Source organism: Astyanax mexicanus, unplaced genomic scaffold (genome assembly GCF_023375975.1).
Source record: "Astyanax mexicanus isolate ESR-SI-001 unplaced genomic scaffold, AstMex3_surface scaffold_36, whole genome shotgun sequence".
Lineage (NCBI taxonomy): Eukaryota > Metazoa > Chordata > Actinopteri > Characiformes > Acestrorhamphidae > Astyanax > Astyanax mexicanus.
Window position 1 is genome coordinate 2,210,462 of NW_026040046.1, and position 22,346 is coordinate 2,232,807.

The following is a 22,346-nucleotide window of genomic DNA, read 5'->3' on the forward strand; positions in this document are numbered from 1 at the left end:
TTTATTTTGTGCTAAAATGATAAGTTCTGATACCGTTGTTTAAATAATAATTAAAAATAAATGTTAAAAACCTTATGGGACACATTTTTTGTGCTGTACCACTAAAGTAAAATCTGTGAAACTGACACCAATAATATATCATTTCTGTAATTTGCAGAATCACTGTTAATACGATATTAATAATATTTTATTGTGAAATGCCGTGTGATTTTCACCCCTACATTTACGTTACAAAATAAAACTGATAATACATCGCCACACAAATAAAAAAGAGAATTATGGCAAGAAGGTCAGGCCAAACTTGGTAACGTCAAGAGTTACATTTTTCAGATGAATCGCACTAACAGCACCAATACATACACAAATTCTACTACGTACTGTATAATTTAGTAGGTGTTAATTAGATGTAATGAGGGTGTTTCTGAAGTAATCACGTTATGATATTACCATATGCCATTGATCCCGATGATGGCGTAGGCGAAGAACACAGGGTTGTACTCTATATCTGAGCCACGCAGGTTAAAAAGCCCTGTGAAAAAAATAGGATTTTATTATTTTATTATCAGAATATCTCTTAGAGCAGATGACATATGAAAGTATATGTAATACTGTAGGTCTTCACAATGTATTTCTCTCTCTCTCTCTCTCTCTCTCTCTCTCTCTCTCTCACACACACACACACACACACACCTTAATTTAGCCCACTAGAAAATCAAAAACACAATGTCAGACAATTAACAACATCAACACACAGGCAATTTGCTATAAGAGTCTTTTAATTTCAACTAATATTCCAAACAAGAGGGGCCTAAGAGGTGAGTCGTGATCTTACCACAATACTTACCTCCCCTCACACACACACCCACACACACGCTTGCTTGCTTGTTATCCATCAACCCTGATGATCTGATGATGTCACTCACTTCTCTCCTTTACTAGTAGATCATTACTTGGCTAAGTCCTGCTAAGGACTCAGGACTGAAGTGGGCTGGAGGTTTCTGTGGGGTGCACAGTCCCTGCCAGCACATGTTGGCCGTGAAAGGGGGATTTCCATCGACAAGAGATTTATCCCAATACAATCTAAACCAGACCAGGCAACCCTCCCCCAGCTACAGACAGCTGCCAAACCCTCAGTGCATCAAGGCTGTGGGTGCAGAGCAAGCACTGCTGTTCTCTCAGGATGTGCTGTGCTGACCTTAGCCTTTATCTTCACAGATCATCACACAGTGATGAGACCATGACGAGGCCTATGTACTGATAAGTGAAGAGTTTTACACCAGGCTTCTTCCCTTTTCTTTTGCAGTGTAGGCTTTTTATGTTAATTTAATTAACAAAGTTTTTTAATTAAATCTAACAAATGAGCCAATCAGCTTGCTGCTTATGCTGGAAGCAGAAGAGGGTCAACATGCTATATGTGAATTCACCCCGCCCTGTGATATGGAGCACAGTAAGGATTTAAACATGTTTTTAAAAAGGTAATCTAAACTTATTTTCCAGTATTTTGGTTTCTCCCCATTTAAACAGACAGGAGGCTGGTCAATACTGGAAATAACTGTCCATTCACATTGCAAAGATAGGTGATAAGTTAACAGACTTGCCTATAAGGACTTTATTAATATGTTTAAGGACTTTTTAAGGATCTGCAGACACTGTGAGAAAGATGTCAAGCACGCATGCAAGGGCTACCTTGCCTTGAAACCTTAAAGACGGAAGCTCTCCAGAAAGAGGGCAGGAGACCTCTCGGCTCGCTAATGCCGAACCCTCAGTCTATCAACGCTGTGGGAGCAGAGCAAGCACTGCTGTTCTCTCAAAATGTGTTCACCTAAACCTTTATCTTCACAGATCATCACACAGTGCACCCAGAGACCCTGACGAGGCCTATGTACTGATACGGAAAGACTTTTACACCATGCTTCTTTCCTGTTCCCTACAAGCTTTAGGCAAAATTGGGAAGGAGATTTTTACAAAAAAAAAAAAAAACAATAATAAGTAGACGCAAATATAAGGCTACAGTAGCAGTAGTATGTATGTTTTGTTTTGAATTTGCAACATTTTTCCTTTTTCCTATTGATCGTTAACATGTTCTTTTTGTAATAATTTGTTTAAATTATTTTTGGCACATTAACTAGAATGATTAAATTATTTAAAACTAATAGATTTTGTTGTGAGGTTCCCTTGAAACCTCAAAGAAGGAAGCTCTCCAGAATGAGGGCTGGAGACCTCTCTGTAATATCACATCACCCCATGGACTGGTCCAGAAACAAACACAGATACACAGCTTACTATTACGCACATGCGATCTCATCCAGGGCGGTCACCACGAACCAGGAGACCTTCCTCTCCACCATCTTCCCCCTCAGCTGCACAATCTTATCCTGCCAGCTTAGACCTGTTTAGCACAGAGACAGACAATGAGTATTAGTCGTAAGCACATACACTGACATGCTAATAGACATGGGACAGGAACTAATATATATAGTTGCAAGAAAAAGTTTGTGAACCCTTTGGGATTACTTAGATTTCTGCATAAGTTGGTGATTAAATGTGTTCTGATCTTTATATAAGTTACACAATAGTCAAACACAGTCTGCTTAAACTAAAACCACACAAAAAATGATATGCTTGCATGCTTTTATTGAACACAACATGTCAAAATTCACAGTGAGGGGGGAAAAATCCAATCAAAATCAAATTAAATTTATTTGTATAGGGCTTTTTACAACAGGTGTTGGCACAAAGCAGCTTTACAGAAACATGATTACAGGACAAAGAATCAGGCAAAACATTAAACATAGAAAATACAGAATACAGAACCCCCAGTGAAAAACTCCCTCAGAGCTGCAGGAGGAGGAAGAAACACTGGGAGGACCAAGACTCACATTAAAGGGGGGACCATCCTACCACTGATCAAACAGATTTTAAATTTGATGTAAGTTGATGTAAGCTTGGATGTAATCTGTAGTGGAGAGTAAGATGGATGATGAGCAGCTGATCTGTGGTGGTGGTGGAGAAGAGCTGACTTCAGAAACTTCCATCAGTCTGGCCGGACAGGAGACGCGAGAGCCTGAGGGTCCAACATCGGTATCGGGTCAGACAGGAGGGCAGTCAGTAACTCGGAGGAAGGCGAGAGATGGAATTAGTTTTAACTGGATTTATATAAAAGAAGAATATAAAACATTATCAGAGTGTGATTATCTAATGACTCCGGCAGAACTGAATAAAACAGCCTAACTAAAGAGAGAGAGGCAGAAGGTAACATAACAATGGAAATTTACGTCATGTTTTCTAATAACTTTGCCCAGTGGGAGCATTTATAATGTAAATAATAATGGTCCTAATATAGAGCCTTGTGGAACTCCATATCTTACCTTAGTATAACTGGAAGACATATCATTTAACCTCACAAACTGATAGCGATCGGTTAAGTATGATTTAAACCATGATAATGCAGTTCCAGTTACACAGACCATGTTCTCTAATCTTTCTAAAAGGATAGTATGATCTATTGTATCAAAGGCTGCGCTCAGATCCAGAAGTACGAGTAGGGAAGCACAGCCTTGGTCGGCAGCTGTAAGTAGATCGTTTGTTATTTTAACTAAAGCTGTCTCAGTGCTGTGATGAGGCCTAAATCCAGATTGAAATTTTTCATAGATTTCTGAGCAAAGTTGTTGGGCTACAGCTTTTTCTAAAATCTTAGAAATAAACGGTAAGTTTGAAATAGGTCTATAGTTAGACAGTACAGTAGGATCAAGATTTGGTTTCTTGATCAGAGGTTTAATTACAAGTGCTGGTCAACGAATTAGAATAATTTGAAATAGTGCAATCATGAAATTCTTTGAATGCATTTTTTGTGCAGAAAGCAAATCAGGTGTTCACCGCACCTGTCCTACTCGTTAGACTAATCACAGAACTGGAAAAAAATTTGCTCAGCTGAGCTTTCCAAAAGGCCCATTTAGGCCATTTAACTGTGACACTGTTGTTTTATTGAATTAGAATAATGGAGAAACCGTTTCATTGAATTAGAATAAATGCTCGAATTTTTGTTTTCTGTGAAGAGTGTTCACTGTGCAGTATAAAGTCAGGGTTGAGTAGAATTTCTAAGTTGTAAAATCAATCATGGGTAAGCAGCGCGACCTCTCAACCGGAATAGTGGCTCAAATTCAAGCCCTTCGCCAACAAGGCTTGACCCAAACTAAAATTGCTGAGCAGCTCGGCATCAGCCAGTCTTCCGTCTGCAAAGCTCTCAAGAAAAACTGCAGCAAGCGCACCAAGTGTTCCGGCGTCCGAAAAACTTCTGCTCGCGACAACAAGCAGCTGAGAAAGATTGCAGTCAGCAACCGGTTCAAGTCCACTTCCGAGCTCACCGACTTGTGGAACAAGCAGACCGGCGCTGACGTCTCCAGATCAACCACTTACCGTCGTCTGCGCGAACTCGGCCTCAAATCTGGCGTTCCAGCAGTAAAACCGATGCTGAACAAGAAACAAATGGAGAAACGGCTGAAGTGGGCCAAAGAACACGGTGAGTGGACTGCTTAAGACTGGCAGAAAGTGGTCTTCAGTGACGAATCACGCTTCTGCATCTCCTTCGGTGACCAAGGTCCTCGTGTCTGGCGTCATGGTGGCGAAACCTACAACCACGAGTGCGTGAAAAGATCCGTCAAGTTTTCCCAGAGCGTTATGGTCTGGGGATGCATGTCCGCTCAAGGTGTAGGGAAACTCTGCTTCCTCAAGAAGACTGTCAATGCTGCCGTATATCAAGATGTTCTGGAAACGTTCCTGATTCCGACTGTTGAGGAACAGTTCGGCGAAGAAGACTTCATATTTCAACAGGATCTTGCACCGGCTCATGCGGCAAAGTCGACCAAAGATTGGTTCACTAAAAAACAGCTTGAAGTTTTGGCATGACCGGCCAACTCGCCTGACCTCAATGTCATTGAAAACCTTTGGGCCATCGTCAAGCGGAAAATTCGCGACAGAAAGCCTACTACGCTGGACCAACTGAAGCAGAACATCGCCACTGCCTGGGAAGCTGTGAGTGCGGAAACTTACGACAAGCTGGTCAAATCGATGCCGCGGAGACTTCAGGCAGTCATACAAGCCAAGGGGGCAGCCACAAAATACTGAGAAAGTGATGATTGTAATTATAATAAAAATTATTCTAATTCAATGAAACGGTTTCTCCATTATTCTAATTCAATAAAACAACAGTGTCACAGTTAAATGGCCTAAATTGGCCTTTTGGAAAGCTTAGCTGAGCAAATTTTTTTTCCAGGTAACGAGTTCTGTGATTAGTCTAACGAGTAGGACAGGTGCGGTGAACACCTGATTTGCTTTCTGCACAAAAAATGCATTCAAAGAATTTCATGATTGCACTATTTCAAATTATTCTAATTCGTTGACCAGCACCTGTACAGCTGTTTTAAAGGCTTTGGGTATATGGCCCAGGGTGAGCGATGAGTTTACTATCATTAACAGCGGTTAAATTACAGTGCTGGCCAAAAGTATTGGCACCCCTGCAATTCTGTCAGATAATACTCAATTTCTTCCAGATAATGATTGCAACCACAAATGTTTTGGTATTAATATCTTCATTTATTTTGCTTGCAATGAAAAAAAAACACAAAAGAGAATAAAAAAAGTCAAATCAATTATCATTTTACACAAAACTCCAAAAATGGGGCAGACAAAAGTATTGGCACCCTCAGCCTAATGCTTGGTAGCACAACCTTTAGACAAAATAACTGCAAACAACCGCTTCCATTTCTTACAATGCTCTGCTGGAATTTTAGACCATTCTTCTTTGGCAAACTGCTCTAGGACCATGAGATTTGAAAAGTGCTTCTCCAAACTGCCATTTTGAGATCTCTCCACAGGTGTTCTATGGGATTCAGGTCTGGACTCATTGCTGGCCACTTTAGAAGTCTCCAGTGCTTTCTCTCAAACCATTTTCTAGTGCTTTTTGAAGTGTGTTTTGGGGTCATTGTCCTGCTGGAAGACCCATGACCTCTGAGGGAGACCCAGCTTTCTCACACTGGGCCCTACATTATGCATTATCTTCAGACTTCATAATGCCATGCACACGGTCAGTCCAGTGCCAGAGGCAGCAAAGCAACCCCAAAACACCAGGGAACCTCCGCCATGTTTGACTGTAGTGACCGTGTTCTTTTCTTTAAAGGCCTCGTTTTTTCCCTGTAAACTCTATATTGATGCCTTTTCCCAAAAAGCTCTACTTTTGTCTCATCTGATCAGAGAACATTCTTCCAAAACGTTTTTGGCTTTCTCAGGTAAGTTTTGGCTCCAGTCTGGCTTTTTTATGTCTCTGGGTCAAAAGTGGGGTCCCTTCTGGGTATTCTACCATAGAGTCCCTTTTCATTCAGACGCCGGCGGATAGTACGGGTTGACACTGTTGTACCTCGGACTGCAGGGCAGCTTGAACTTGTTTGGATGTTAGTCGAGGTTCTTTATCCACCATTCGCACATCTTTCATTGAAATCTCTCATAAATTTTTTTTTCCGTCCACATCTAGGGAGGTTAGCCACAGTGCCATGGGCTTTAAACTTCTTAAAGACACTGCACACGGTAGACACAGGAACATTCAGGTCTTTGAAAATGGACTTGTAGCATTGAGGTTGTCCATGCTGCCTCACAATTTTGCTTCTCAAGTCCTCAGACAGTTCTTTGGTCTTCTTTCTTTTCTCCATGCTTGATGTGGTACACACAAGGACACAGGACAGAGGTTGAGTCCACTTCAATCCATTTTAACTGGCTGCAAGTGTGGTTTAGTTATTGCCACCACCTGTTATGTGCTACAGGTAAGTAACAGGTGCTGTTAATTACACAAATTAGAGAAGCATCACATGATTTTTCAAAGGGTGCCATTACTTGTGTCCATCCCCTTTTTATGTTTGGTGTGGAATTATATCCAATTTGACTTTTTGAGAATTATTTTGTGGTTTTCCATTGAAGACAAATTAAATGAACATTTTAATATCAAATCATTTGTAATTGCACTCATTTTCTGGGAGAAATTGAGCATTATCTGACAGAAATTCAGGGGTGCCAATACTTTTGGCCAGCACTGTATATCTGGTAGTACCTGTTTTAGTAATTTTGTGGGGACTGCATCAAGATAATTTTCTCTAGTTCTAGCTGTGGAAGTGGGTTAAAGACCCAACCTAACTTCAGTAACAGGGTTTTGTTCTAGATCAGCCACACCAGATGACAGAGAGGATGTAATATTTATCTGTTTAATTTTATCCCGAATGTTTTCAATTTTCCAAAAAGTCCATAAAATCGTTGCTGGTGTGAATGGCTGGGATCTGAGGTTCAGTCCCTGCCTGGTTTTTAATTCAATTGGAAATAACACTAACTTTTGGTTAGTTTATCTAGTTATAGAGTATATAGTTACAGAGTAGCTAGGGGATGTACGTATATTATGACTAAGATGTAATTTAAATGAAATAAGGTAATGATCTGAAATTGCGGAGGTTTGAGAACGAATATTCGGGTTATCTATGCTCACACCCAGGGTCAAAACTAAATCCAGAGTATGATTACAGTAATGAGTAGGTCCTGTTATATTTTGAATAATACCAACTGAGTCTAAAATCGATGTGAATGCCTTTTTTAATGGATCATCCAACTTTTCGAAATGAATGTTGAAGTCTCCAACTATAATCACTTTATCATTACTTACTGCTAAGTCTGTGACAAGATCACTAAATTCTTTTAAAAATTCTAAATAGGGCCCTGGTGGTCTGTAGATGTTAATTAAAGAAAATGCATTCTTTTTTGTAACTGGATTAATTATACTGGTGTAAAGAAGCTCAAAAGAAGTAAAATTATCATAGTGTTTCTGATTGCTAACTAATGAATTTAGAAAAAGTACGTTAGTCTGGCTCCCGGTAAACAAGTAACTGTTGCCGCTGGTGCCCCTAAAGGAGTAGCTAATTTCACGTGTCGGACGATAGAGTCTCCTATCACCAGAGTACCTTTAACAGGCTCCTCAGTTGGTGCTTCACTGAGCGGGGCAAACCTGTTTGACACGTGAACTGGGGGAGCGTGGTGTTTAGGTGGGCTGGCTGTGGCCTTTGCGGTAGCATTAGCCTTAGCCTTTCGACTATGCCGCCGAGACGTTACCCATTCGCCCCGCTGTGAGGGCTCTAAGGCCGGAGTCGAGGGGGTACTAACTCTCCCTGAGACACCCGGGGCTGCTAACAGTGAATCCTGCTGTCTATCCCTTATTAAACCCCGGACGTGCAGCTCTAACTTATTCACCTTATCCACCAAGGTGCTAACTATCTCACACTTAGTACAAATACCACTATTGTTACCAGTATCGGTGGATAAGGGATCTAAGCTATACATGCCACACTCTAAACAGGTGTAAACCTGAGCAGAAGCCATGGAGAAAAAAAGCACTCACCTTGTTTCAGCTGAAATTAGAAACTTACACAAACAAACTGCAGCAGCAAACAGCTAATCCAGCAAACCTGAGGAAAAAGTCTATAAAAGTAGACTGAGAGTGGATTAATAGGTGTGTAGAGCAAAGAGGAAGCAGACTAAAATGGATAAGTAAGTGTGAAGAGAGTAAAAGAGAAGAAAACAGAGAGAAGTGTAGAAGCTGAAGAGTAGAGCAAGCTAACAGCAGCACACCAGCAGAGCAGTACGTGAACCCCGAGGCTAATGACTTTAAGAGCTAATTGGAGATTGGATGTGTTGGTTAAAGCTCCCCTGACCTGTTTTGAGTTTGCTGTTTTTAAAAAGCATTGCTTGATGTGAATCATGCCTCATATAAAAGAGCTCTCAAAAGACCTACTTCAAGAATTGTTGACTTGCATAAAGCTGGAAAGTACGGTGGCCCTGAAGTGCAAACAAATTAACATGTCAGAAAACAAAATTACAAAAAATAAAACAAATTTACATACGAAAAAATAATTACATTCAAGAAAACAAAATTACCTTAGAAAGCAAATATTTTACATGGACAAAAAAAAATCAAATTTCAGAAAAACTAATTTACAAAAATTAAAACAAATTTATAGGATGCGAAACACTTTTACCAGCTCTGAAACACTTTTACCAGCACTGAAACACTTTTACCAGCACTGAAACACTTTTACCAGCACTAAAAAACTTTTACCAGCTCTGAAACACTTTTACCAGCTCTGAAACACTTTTACCAGCTCTGAAACACTTTTACCAGCACTGAAACACTTTTACCAGCACTGAAACACTTTTACCAGCACTAAAAAACTTTTACCAGCTCTGAAACACTTTTACCAGCTCTGAAACACTTTTACCAGCTCTGAAACACTTTTACCAGCACTGAAACACTTTTACCAGCTCTGAAACACTTTTACCAGCTCTGAAACACTTTTACCAGCACTGAAACACTTTTACCAGCACTGAAACACTTTTACCAGCACTGAAACACTTTTACCAGCACTGAAACACTTTTACCAGCACTAAAAAACTTTTACCAGCTCTGAAACACTTTTACCAGCTCTGAAACACTTTTACCAGCACTGAAACACTTTTACCAGCACTGAAACACTTTTACCAGCACTAAAAAACTTTTACCAGCTCTGAAACACTTTTACCAGCTCTGAAACACTTTTACCAGCTCTGAAACACTTTTACCAGCTCTGAAACACTTTTACCAGCTCTGAAACACTTTTACCAGCACTGAAACACTTTTACCAGCACTGAAACACTTTTACCAGCACTGAAACACTTTTACCAGCACTGAAACACTTTTACCAGCACTGAAACACTTTTACCAGCTCTGAAACACTTTTACCAGCACTGAAACACTTTTACCAGCTCTGAAACACTTTTACCAGCTCTGAAACACTTTTACCAGCTCTGAAACACTTTTACCAGCTCTGAAACACTTTTACCAGCTCTGAAACACTTTTACCAGCTCTGAAACACTTTTACCAGCTCTGAAACACTTTTACCAGCACTGAAACACTTTTACCAGCACTGAAACACTTTTACCAGCACTAAAAAACTTTTACCAGCTCTGAAACACTTTTACCAGCTCTGAAACACTTTTACCAGCTCTGAAACACTTTTACCAGCTCTGAAACACTTTTACCAGCTCTGAAACACTTTTACCAGCTCTGAAACACTTTTACCAGCACTGAAACACTTTTACCAGCACTGAAACACTTTTACCAGCACTGAAACACTTTTACCAGCACTGAAACACTTTTACCAGCACTAAAAAACTTTTACCAGCTCTGAAACACTTTTACCAGCTCTGAAACACTTTTACCAGCACTGAAACACTTTTACCAGCACTGAAACACTTTTACCAGCACTAAAAAACTTTTACCAGCTCTGAAACACTTTTACCAGCTCTGAAACACTTTTACCAGCTCTGAAACACTTTTACCAGCTCTGAAACACTTTTACCAGCTCTGAAACACTTTTACCAGCTCTGAAACACTTTTACCAGCACTGAAACACTTTTACCAGCACTGAAACACTTTTACCAGCACTGAAACACTTTTACCAGCACTGAAACACTTTTACCAGCACTAAAAAACTTTTACCAGCTCTGAAACACTTTTACCAGCTCTGAAACACTTTTACCAGCTCTGAAACACTTTTACCAGCTCTGAAACACTTTTACCAGCTCTGAAACACTTTTACCAGCTCTGAAACACTTTTACCAGCACTGAAACACTTTTACCAGCTCTGAAACACTTTTACCAGCTCTGAAACACTTTTACCAGCACTAAAAAACTTTTACCAGCTCTGAAACACTTTTACCAGCTCTGAAACACTTTTACCAGCTCTGAAACACTTTTACCAGCTCTGAAACACTTTTACCAGCTCTGAAACACATTTACCAGCTCTGAAACACTTTTACCAGCACTAAAAAACTTTTACCAGCTCTGAAACACTTTTACCAGCTCTGAAACACTTTTACCAGAACTGTAACCCACCAATCTCACCAAAAAGAATGCAGACATTGCAAAGACAGCCAGGTTAATAAGAAAACCAGGCTACATGGACAGAGAACTGTAAAGTTTTTCTAAAAACAAGGGATGCGCCTGAGAATGGTAAAGGTCTGTGGATCAGATTCTTAGAACAACTAGACAGGTTAGAAGTTGATAAATAGTGGATGCACATCAAATAACAGTTACATAACAGAAACAAAAATAAATTTACTTTTTTTTATCGAATGCTCTGTTACTGGACCAAAAAAACAAAATAATAAACAAATGACTTAGAGTTTAAAATATATGATGTAGACCAGCGTTTCTTAACCAGGGTGCCGTCTGGCTTTATCGGGGGTGCCGTCAAAATATTGCGCCTCACGAGCATATTTGCTTTCCGGAGTCAGCGCGTGTCTGGGTGTGTCCCAATTCAAAGGCAGCATACTCTGAAGTAGGCCTTGACAATATTTCGATATCGATATTTATCGCGATAAGAAATGTTTCAATAACGGTGATATCATTTTTGTGATATATCGATATGTATTATTTACAGACAGGCGTTTTTTAGCGGCGTCAGTTCACTGCAGCCCTGAACATAGCCGGGCTACGTCAGTGCGTGATGACGCAATCATACAGGCACGTAGCCAGATAGGCTAGGCTAGGCTAGACTAGACCTGGGTCGCCTCCTCTCCACACCGCACCTAAAATCTCCCGCGATGAAGCGAAACCGACCCTAATCGAGCGGATCTCCGCTCCGCTCCGCACCTAAAACCCGCCCGCGATGAAGCGAAACCGACTCTAACATTTAGATGAAGAATGAGCGGATAGTTGAGGGAAGCAGGTCTAATCCAGTGTTTCGGCTTTCAAAGTTCTGATAAACTTCAGACTTCAGCTTGCTCCAAATTGTTCCGGAGAGTGGAGCCGACCAGCAACAGTAATACATCCGTTCCTCCACCTCAAGCAGATTCACTACACACAATATCTTCCTTATTCTGGCTAAAACACTTTTGTAGTTTATGTTGTATCTAAGTTATTTATAGTTGATATAGGTTTGTTTATTTGACAGGGATATCATGTTCCCTTTATATACATGAAGGCTTTTTGTATTCCTTATTCTGGTTGAAGCACTTTTGTTTTGATCTGTTAAATATGTTTACAAAAGAATAAGAAGCTCTGCCTCTGTTGTAATGTAAAGTTATTTATATTGGTAATTTGTATATAGGTTATAGGTTTATGTTTGACAGGGATGTCATGTTTTTATTTTGCTACATGCAAATAAAAGTGAGCATTGATTTATTCTGATCATTTTTTATTTATAAAGTATTATACAGTTTTTTTTGTGAGAGGAGGCTTTAAAGACTTCAATTTAAAATTTCAGACATTAGTGTACAGATTTCCATTGCAGGGATTCTTAGCAGTTTTTCTGAGGCCTTCAAAGTATTTATATCGATATCGAAATTATATTGTATCGACCGAAACTAAGGAATATATCGTGATATAAATTTTGGCCATATCGTCCAGCACTACTCTGAAGGATGCGACCCACAGAGGTAGGCGGTGTACTTCTGCGCAGCTGTGACGTAATCTACCTTCGAATACAGCCTCCGAAGTATGCGGCCCCTAAATTGGGACACACTGACGTAGCCTCACGTAAACAAAGTTTTCCCCCCTCATGATGAAGACAGTATGACGTCAGCTACTTGTCGTATGGCTTCGTCTTCACCGGGGATCCAGTATGCCCTCTCCCTCTGTGTCTGGTATGTGGTATGAAATTGTTGAACCAAGCGACGGTTCCGAGCAAGCTCAAAAGACACCTGACAACCAACCACCCATCGCTAACCAGCAAGGGTGCAGAGTATTTTACACCTTTGAAAAGTCAGCATAACCAACCAACCAAGAGCAAATGATTATGAAGTGTGCAAAAGTGTCAGAGAAAGCCCTGGAGGCTAGCTATCTAGTGGCTGAGATCGTAGCTAAGGCTAAAAAGTCACACACGATTGCCGAGACGGTCATATTGCCAGCATGCGCAGCAATTGTGGACAAAATGCTAGGTCCACAGGCAGCGAAGGTAATTGCAAAGGTTCCACTGTCGGACTGTACAATTGGAAGGCGAATCAATGACAATGACATGGTTTTGGAAAAAATCAAATCTAGTGGGAAATTTTCCTTACAAGTTGATGAATCAACGGACATCAGCGGACATGCTCAACTCCTGGCAAATGTTCGATTCTTAGATGGTGACCATATCAGAGAGAATTTTTTATTTTTTAAATCAATGCCTACTAAAACAAAGGCACAGAACCCTAATTTATGAACTTAAAGAAGAGCTCAGAACGTTCCAGAGAGAACTCTTCATACGCGGAGTTCATCACTGACGCAGGATGGTGTGTGAAACTTGAGTAATTGGCTGACATTTTTAGGCATCTTAACGAACTGAACACTAAAATTCAGGCGAAAATCTTCACACCAAACTGACAAACTGCGTGGCTTCAGATCAAAGCTCACACTCTGGCCTCATTTGTGAAACAGGGCAGGTCTGAGATGTTTCCTTTGTACAGTGAACATTCGGACAGCAGCACTTTTTCTGACCTTATCTCTCAGCATCTGAAAATGCTTGATGGGAGATTTACGGAATACTTTTCATCTTTTGAGCAGTTTGGAGTTCATGTGCAACAGAAAGCTCAAAAGACTTGCCACTGCTGGCACAGGAACAACTGGCAGAAATCAGGGAGGATCGCATATTGAAAATAACATTTTAAGACATTAAATTAAATTAAATTAAATTAAAGTGTAAAATTAGGGATAAATGTCAATGACTGTTGATGGTGTTTCCAATTTGTAAAAATGTGTAAATATTATAGTGAGGGTGATATGAAAGCAACATGGGGAGTAATGAATAGTGTTTTGAAAAATCATAAAACACTTTCAGGTATTTCACAGTATTTTGTAAAAGATGACAAAGAAATATTTGATCAAAATGTAATAATAAACAAATTCAATCATTACTATGTAAATGTCGGCCCAAGTCTTGCAGCCAAAATACCAAAAGTAGATAATAAAAGTCATACAGTCATGGGTTGCGTCAACAACATCTTTCTTGGTGAAACTGATAAAGAAGAAATACTGAGCATTGTAAAAAAAAAATCTTGCAGATAAAAGGTCAAAAGATTGAGCTACCATGGATATGATGTTAGAGACAGATATAATGGAATTTATCATTTTCAACTGGAATATTCCTGATAATATGAAAATAGCTAACGTAGTTCCTTTTTATAAGAATGGTGACAAATGTGTCTTTAGGAACTATAGACCAATATCCCTGTTGCCACAGTTTTCAAAAATTCTAGAGAAATTATTTGTGAGTAGATTAGATAAATTTATTGATAAAGAAAATATTTTAAGTAGCAGTCAGTATGGGTTTAGAGCAAATAATTCAACATCAATAGCTCTTATAGAATTGATGGAACAGATAATGACTGCTGTTGATCAAAAACAGTACTGTTTTAACATTTTTGTTGATAGGATCAGATCGGGAAGGCAATGCAAAGTTGTACTTCCGCACACACTGTGATTGTACACCATTTGTGTGTGTGTGTGTGTTGGTGGAGGAGGGAGGGGATGTGTGTTGAGAGGGATGGGGGAGTAAAATAAACTGATATTTTGATGAATGTGTTGTACCTTATTTTTAATGGTTAGTAGCATATTGATATTTCTAAACATGAATCACAGAGTTTTGGGAAATTTCTGAGCTTGCTGATAAAATGTAGCATGCAGAATTTCAGTGAGGGATTAACTGGTGTTAGTTGATTGACGCATGCAGAACCAGGTCCAGGCAGCTGTTATTTATAATACTTTGCTGTGTATTTTAAGAATAAAATTATTTTGTTTTATACATAAATTCTTTGTTAGCTTGAGAAATACTACAACTGGTCAAAGACCACCCCCATAAGATGGGTATAACCCAAACAGTTTTGTTATAATGGTAAAGTAATAAAAATTCCAAAATGTCTTACACACCCGTTAATACTAAATTTACAAAGCATAACATGCACAGTTTATATATCAACTGCTCAAGGACAAAGAAAATTATTTTCTGGTTGATGTTTGTATTTTGTTTGTAATTTAACAAAAAAAATGTGAAGTAGTTTACAGACTTGGTATATGTAAAAAATAATAAAAACACCACAGGTTTATACATTTTAACAGATTATTTTCGAATTATAATTGGTTTAAACACCTATCAGTCTATCTAGAATTCAGAAAAGGGAAGTTAAGCTTGATCAGGGATCTCACAGCGCAGAAAACTGTCGACAGCCGTGGCTGCCCGATCTGTGCTCCCTGCTCAGTTTACAGTGCGCATGCGCGGCACAAATCGGGCAGGCAATACAGATCGGGTAGTGACACTGTATGTTTGAAGTTTGCAAAAGAGTACCTGGATGTTCCACAGCACTACTGGAAAAATATACTGTGGACAGATGAAACCAAATTGGAGTTGTTTGGAAGAAACACCCAAAGCTATGTGTGGAGAAAAGAAGGCACAGCACACCATCATCAAAACCTCATCCCAACTGTGAAACCTGGTGGAGGGGGCATCATGGTTTGGGGCTGCTTTGCTGCTTTTGATCTGCAGCTGATCTGCAGCTACAGGAAACGATTGTGTAGTTTTTTGCTGCCAAAGGAGGATCAACCAGTTATTAAATCCAAAGATTCACATACATTTTCTACCCTGCACTGTGAATTATAACATGTTCAATAAAACCATGCAAACATATCTTTTTTTGTGTGTGAGGTATTAGTTTAAGCAGACTGTGTGTGTCTATTGTTGTGACCTCAGATCAGAACACATTTAATTAACAATTTATGCAGAAACCCAAGTAATCCCAAAGGGTTCACATACTTTTTCTTGCAACTCTAATGCCTTACACTTCTGCCATGTTCAGTGGGAGCTAAAGAATGTTGTACTGACCTGTGGGACTCACTTGTTTGTTTGAACTGACCATTCTAGACAAACATCGCTGGTCACGATCATTACCATAAACTGCACTGTCCACTTTGGGTAGTAATGCCTTGTACAGTGTGTTTCCGGTACACCCATCACACAGTGGACATCGCTTTGCCATAATTATTGTAGAATATACATTTACTTATTGCATTGTAATATTGCCTTATATTAAGCAAATATAAATGCTGTGTAAATGCTGACATCATGTTTCCTCAGACAGAACAGTTTCTGGTTAGTATTTATCTCAGGCTTACAGGTCAAAAGGTCAATTCCTTTAAGAGTGTAGAAGTGTATATACAGCGCATCCGGAAAGTATTCACAGCGCTTCACTTTTTCCACATTTTGTTACGTTACAGCCTTATTCCAAATTGTACTAAATTAATATCTTTCCTTAAAAATTCAAAGCCTTTGCTTAATACTTTGTAGAAATACCCTTGGCAGCAACTACAGCCTCAAGGTTTTTTGAATATGATGTCACAAGCTTGGCACCCCTCTCTTTATTTAGTTTTGCCCATTCTTCTTTGCAGTAACTCTGAAGCTCCATCAGGTTGGGTGGGAGATGTCTGTGCACAGCCATTTTCAGATCTCTCCAGAGATGTTCTCCAGGACATTCACAGAGCCACTCCTTTGAGATCTTGGCTGTGTGCTTCAGATCGTCGTCCTGCTGAAAAATGAACCGTCGCCCCAGTCTGAGGTCAAGAGCGCTCTGGAGCAGGTTTTCATCCAGGATGTCTCTGTACAGCTGCATTCATCTTTCCCTCTATCCTGACTAATCTGCCAGTTCCTGCAGCTGAAAAACATCCCCATAGCATGATGCTGCCCCCTCCATGCTTGACTGTAGGGATGGTATTGGCCTCGTGATGAGCAGAGCCTGGTTTCCTCCAAACATGACGCCTGGCGTCCACACCACAGAGTTCAATCTTTGTCTCATCAGACCAGAGAATTTAGTTTCTCCTGGGCTGAGAATCCTTCAGGTGCCTTTTGGTAAATTCCCTTGGGCTGCCTTGTGCCTTTTACTAAGGCATACAGGCCTGATTGGTGGATTGCTGACGAGATGGTTGTCCTTCTGGAAGGGTCTTCTCTCTCCACGGAGGAACGCTGGAGCTCTGACAGAGTGACCATCGGGTTCTTGGTCACCTCCCTGACCGAGGCCCTTCTCCCCCGATCGCTCAGTTTAGACGGACGGCCGGCTCTAGGAAGAGTCCTGGTGGTTCCAAACTTCTTCCATTTACTAATGATGGAGGCCACTGTGCTCATTGTGATCTTCAAAGCAGCAGAAATTTTTCTGCATCCTTCCCCGGATTTGTGCCATGAGACAATTTTGTCTCGGCGGTCTACAGACGATTCCTTTGACTTCATGTTTGATGTTTGCACTCTGACAGGCAGTCAACTGTGGGACCTTATATAGACAGGTGTGTGCCTTTCCAAATCATGTCCAATCAACTGGATTTACCACAGATAGACTCCATTTAAGCTGTAGAAACATCTCAAGGATGATCAGTGGAAACAGGATGCACCTGAGCTCAATTTTGAGCTTCATGGCGAAGGCTGTGAATACTTACGTAAATGTGATTTCTTAGTTTTTTATTTTTAATACATTTTCAGAATTCTCAAGAAAACTTTTTTCACATGGTCATAATGAGGTACTTTGTGTAGATTTTTGAGGAAAGAGATTAATATAATACATTTTGGAATAAGTTTTTTGGAGCAGTACACAAACTATTTCAAGCTGGAGGATTGAGGTTGGCATTAAAAAAAATACAACAGTATGCTGGTCAGTGTTCAACCCTAATCACAAGATAACACCTCACACTTTATACATTAGCTGTTCACAAGCCATCCCTTGAGGTAACACTTTGTGATCAAATTACATACGGCCTTTGGGAATGTCAAGTGTACACCAGCTGACATAAAAAATGCTTATGAGGTTCAGTTGAGCGCCGATTGGCTGTCCCAAAAGTGCTTCAAGCTGAAGCTAAAGTGTTGGGCCTCAAGAAGTGTGTGTGTGTGTGTGTTTGTTTACCTGTGTATTTAAGCCCCAGAGCACTGAGTTTTGTGCTGGGCCGGGCAGGTCGGTCCTCCCAGATAGCATCAATGAGGTTTTCCTGTACTGCAACCAGAGAGTGGCCAGCACTGCTTAGAGCTTTAGCCATGGTCTTCCACTGGTCTGTAAGACAACAAAAGCAGTATAGAAGAAATAGGAAGGGGTAGTGAGTGTTATTTCTAAAGATTTAACCCATATTTGAGCCTAAATAAACAAACGTGACGTGTGTCGCACGTAGGAAAGAACACTGTGAGTATGAATAACTCGCAGAAAAAAAAAATCCCTGGACCCCTTAACTTGACTTATTACATCACTTTATTTAATGTTAATAGTAAACCATGTTTTTGATAATGTACACGTTTACTTATTTATTGGCACAGAATGACAATAAGACTGAAACTGTTTTTACTGAGACACACTTATGAATGCAATTCTAATGTTGACTACCCACTACACAGCTTCTTCAGCCTGCTGCCATCAGGGAGGAGACTGAGGAGTCTCGGGGCAAGGACCAGCAGACTGTGAGACAGCTCCATCCATCAGGCTGTGAGGATGCTGAACTCCCGCCCTGCTCTACCCTCCCATCCCATTCCTGCCCCCAGCACACACTCACTCAGCATCCTAAACCACCCCCCCTTTCCAAGGATAAAAAAAATTATAGTTTGTTTCAGAAGATAGCTAGCTAGCTAAATGGGGCAACAGGGGACAGAGGCTACAGGTGGACTAGAAATATAAAGTAAAAGCTAATAAAAGCTCCCCATCAGAGAGGAATTATAATAATGAAAAATAATAATGAATTGCTGCACCACTTGCCCCCTATCTGAAGACATACAATGCCTTAAAGATAACTAGCTATCCAGCAGCTAGGTTGCTGTAGTGCTCCAGCATTATCTGTAAAGGGTGCTTAAAGGGTTTTCACAATTCACAATTCCTTCCCATTGGAACAGAGGTACAAGTCACTTGAAAACAAGGGCTAGAGATACAAAAGAGAAATGGGATTGGTGCAGTGTTAATACTGACCAGCAGCAATGATCCAGGGGTCAACCCCCACTTTGGAGTTTTCTGGCAGGATGCTGATGAGCCAGTCCTCCTGCGATGGGGTCTCCTTCAGACCTGGATGTGGACATAATGTGAGAAGTGTTTACACTGATTGAGATTCTTGGAAATTTTAAACTGAAAAATGGGGCGTGTAATATTATTATATATATAGTATAATATTATTTTTTGCCCATTCTTCCTTACAAAACAGCTGGAGCTCAGTGAGGTTTGATGGAGAGCGTTGGTTTGTGAACAGCAGGTTTCAGCTCTTTCCACAGATTCTCAATTGGATTCAGGTCTGAACTTTGACTTGGCCTTTCAAACACCTGGATACGTTTATTTGTGAACCGTTTCACTGTAGATTTTGCTTTATGTTTTGGATCATTGTCTTGTTGGAAGATAAATCTCCGTCCCCGTCTCAGGTCTTTTGCACACTCCAACAGGTTTTCTTCCAGAATGCTCCTGTATTTGGCTCCATCCATCTTCCCATCAATTTTAACCATCTTCCCTGTCCCTGCTGAAGAAAGGCAGGCCCAAACCATGATGCTGCCACCACCATGTTTAACAGTGAGGATGGTCTGTTCAGGGTGATGAGCTGTGTTGCTTTTACGCCAAACATAATGTTTTGCATTGTGGACAAAATGTTCGATTTTTATTTGACCAGAGCACCTTCTTCCACATGTTTAGTGAGTCTCCCAGGTGGCTTGTGGCAAACTTTAAACAAGAGTTTTTATGGATATCTTTGAGAAATGGCTTTCTTCTTGCCACTCTTCCATAAAGGCCAGATTTGTGCAGTGCACGGCAGGGATTGTTTTCCCATGGAAAGAGTCTTCCACCTTAGCTGTAGATCTCTGCAGTTTTCAAGGATTCAAGGAGATTTTATTGTCATTCGCATCATGTGGTACATGAGCTGGAACAAAATTGTGATCTTACAACCCAGTTTACACCCAGAAGCAAATGTTAAAATAGATCAATATAAATAAAATAAAATAAAATAAAAGTAAGAACACATTAAAATAGAATAGAACAAAATAGACATCAAGATAAATACACAAAAAATAGGGAGAGTAGGCAGGTGGCAGCAACATGAAGTCCAGAGTGCAAGTTTGCTATAGCAGCATGATAATGTGAATTAAGGGCGTAAAGTGTCTCAGTGTGGTTTAAGGTTACAGTGTTTGTAAACAGTAATTGTAGTTGTAAAGTGACAGTGCAGTGTGTTGAGTCTTACAGTTTGAGTTACAGTTTCTGAGTCTAGTTGTTTTGCACTTGATGCTCCACAGCCTCCGGCCTGAGGGGAGCAGGACAGGAAGTGCCCTTTTCCTGCATCTGGAGGTGTAAATGTCTGTGGTGCTGGGGAATCTAACTCCAACAATCCTCTGTGCAGCCTTCACCACCCTCTGCAGAGCTTTCCTGTCTGCAGCAGAGCAGCTTCCATGCCACACATTGATGCTGGAGCACACGACGCTCTCCACCACACATCTGTAGAAGGAGGTGAGGACTGCGCTCCCGAGTCCAGCTCGTCTCAGCCTCCTGAGGAAGTAGAGCCGCTGATGTGCCTTCCTGACCAGAGTGGAAGTGTTGTTGCTCCAGATGAGGTTGCTGCTCAGGTGCACACCCAAGTACCTGTAGCTGTCGACCACTTCCACCGCAGATCCTCCAATGTGCAGGGGGAGGTGGGCATGCTGGCCCCTTCTGAAGTCCACAATCATCTCCTTTGTCTTTTTTACATTGATGCAGAGGTTGTTCTCTCTGCACGAATCCACCTCCTGCCTGTAGCTGGACTCATCTCTGTTCGTGATGCATCCAACCACTGCCGTGTCGTCCGCAAACTTCACAATATGACAGCCTGGATGGAGAGGTGAGCAGTCATATGTGAGCAGTGTGAACAGGAGGGGGCTCAGCACACAGCCCTGAGGGGAGCCAGTGCTGAGGATTACGGTGGGGGAGTAGATGACAGACTGTGGCCTGTTGGTCAGGAAGTCTAGGACCCAGTTGCACAGGGAAGAGCTCAGTCCAAGTGAGGAGAGTTTGGTTATCAGGGTCTGAGGAATCATGGTGTTGAAAGCAGATGTGAAGTCCACAAAGAGCATCCGAACGTAGGAATCCTTCTGCTCCAGGTGGGTGAGGGCAGTGTGGACCACGGAGGAAATGGCATCCTCTGTGGATCAGTTCTTCCTGTATGCGTACTGGTGTGGATCGGGGGTTGATCCTCCTCAGCGTCCTCCTTACTTGCAGTACATTCAGAGTGATCATGGGCCTTTTGGCTGCATGTCTGATCAGTCTTCTCCTTGTTTGAGCTGAAAGTTTAGAGGGACGGCCGGGTCTTGGTAGATTTGCAGTGGTCTGATACTCCTTCCATTTCAGTATGATCGCTTGAACGGCGCTCCTTGAGATTTTTAAAGCTTGGGAAATCTTTTTGTATCCAAATCTGGCTTTAAACTTCTCCACCACAGTATCTCGGACCTGCCTGGTGTGTTTCTTGGTCTTCATGATGCTCTCTTCATTTTAAACAGAACTCTGAGACTCTGATCACAGAGCAGGAGCATTTATACAGAGGCTTGATTACACACAGGTGGATTCTATTTATCATCATCGGTCATTTAGATCCACATTGGATTATTCAGAAATCCTCACTGAACTTCTGGAGTAAGTTTGCTGCTCTGAAAGTAAAGGGTATAATATTACTGGCCCCACTTTTCAGTTTTTTTTATTTCTATAAAAAAAGTTTAAAATATCCAAAACATTTTGCTCCACTTTACGATTGTGTCCCACTTCTTGTTGATTCTTCACAAAACAACAATTACAATTTCATATCTTTATGTTTGAAGCCTGAAATGTGGCAAAGGTTTTAGCACTAACTAACCAAGTTAAATGATGAGTAGAGGGAGGGTTCTCGCACCCACTAAGAGTGTATTTTGAAATACTGTTCTACTAATACTGTAAATACAGGTTATATGAAGTACAAATGCTTTTAAATGTATATTTCAGAAGCCAAGAAGAAAAATCCTACATAATCCACCACAATGTTTACCAACTGTGGCATTAATGTTGACCATACCCATTTTCATCAGAGTCCAGTTGTTGTCCATCTGTTGGCTGGCCTGCAGGAAGTACCGCCCATCTGTCCACATGGCAGCATGCTGTTCTGTCACAATAGCAGTGCCTAAAACCAGCATATAAGACAAACACAACACCACCCAGATTTGATCAGTATGTCCACACCTTCCAGCTACTGCTACCTGTGCTGGATTCCAACTTTCTTACCACCAATATTGAATATGACAGCACACGTATCACATCACGACTATCA

The 22,346-nt window shown here is 40.8% G+C and overlaps 1 protein-coding gene across 2 annotated transcripts in view; it reads right to left on the minus strand.

The window, feature by feature from the left end:
• Window positions 1-22,346, minus strand: part of xpnpep1 (X-prolyl aminopeptidase (aminopeptidase P) 1, soluble) — a 57,264-nt gene that overhangs the window by 30,508 nt on the left and 4,410 nt on the right. For both annotated transcript variants that reach the window (XM_049473284.1, XM_022662103.2), the window contains exons 4-8: window positions 22,095-22,199; window positions 19,019-19,111; window positions 17,978-18,121; window positions 2,294-2,389; window positions 448-529 (exon numbers count right to left, since the gene is read on the minus strand). In XM_049473284.1, the coding sequence (XP_049329241.1) occupies window positions 448-529; window positions 2,294-2,389; window positions 17,978-18,121; window positions 19,019-19,111; window positions 22,095-22,199 (520 nt within the window). The remainder of the gene's footprint in view (window positions 1-447; window positions 530-2,293; window positions 2,390-17,977; window positions 18,122-19,018; window positions 19,112-22,094; window positions 22,200-22,346) is intronic.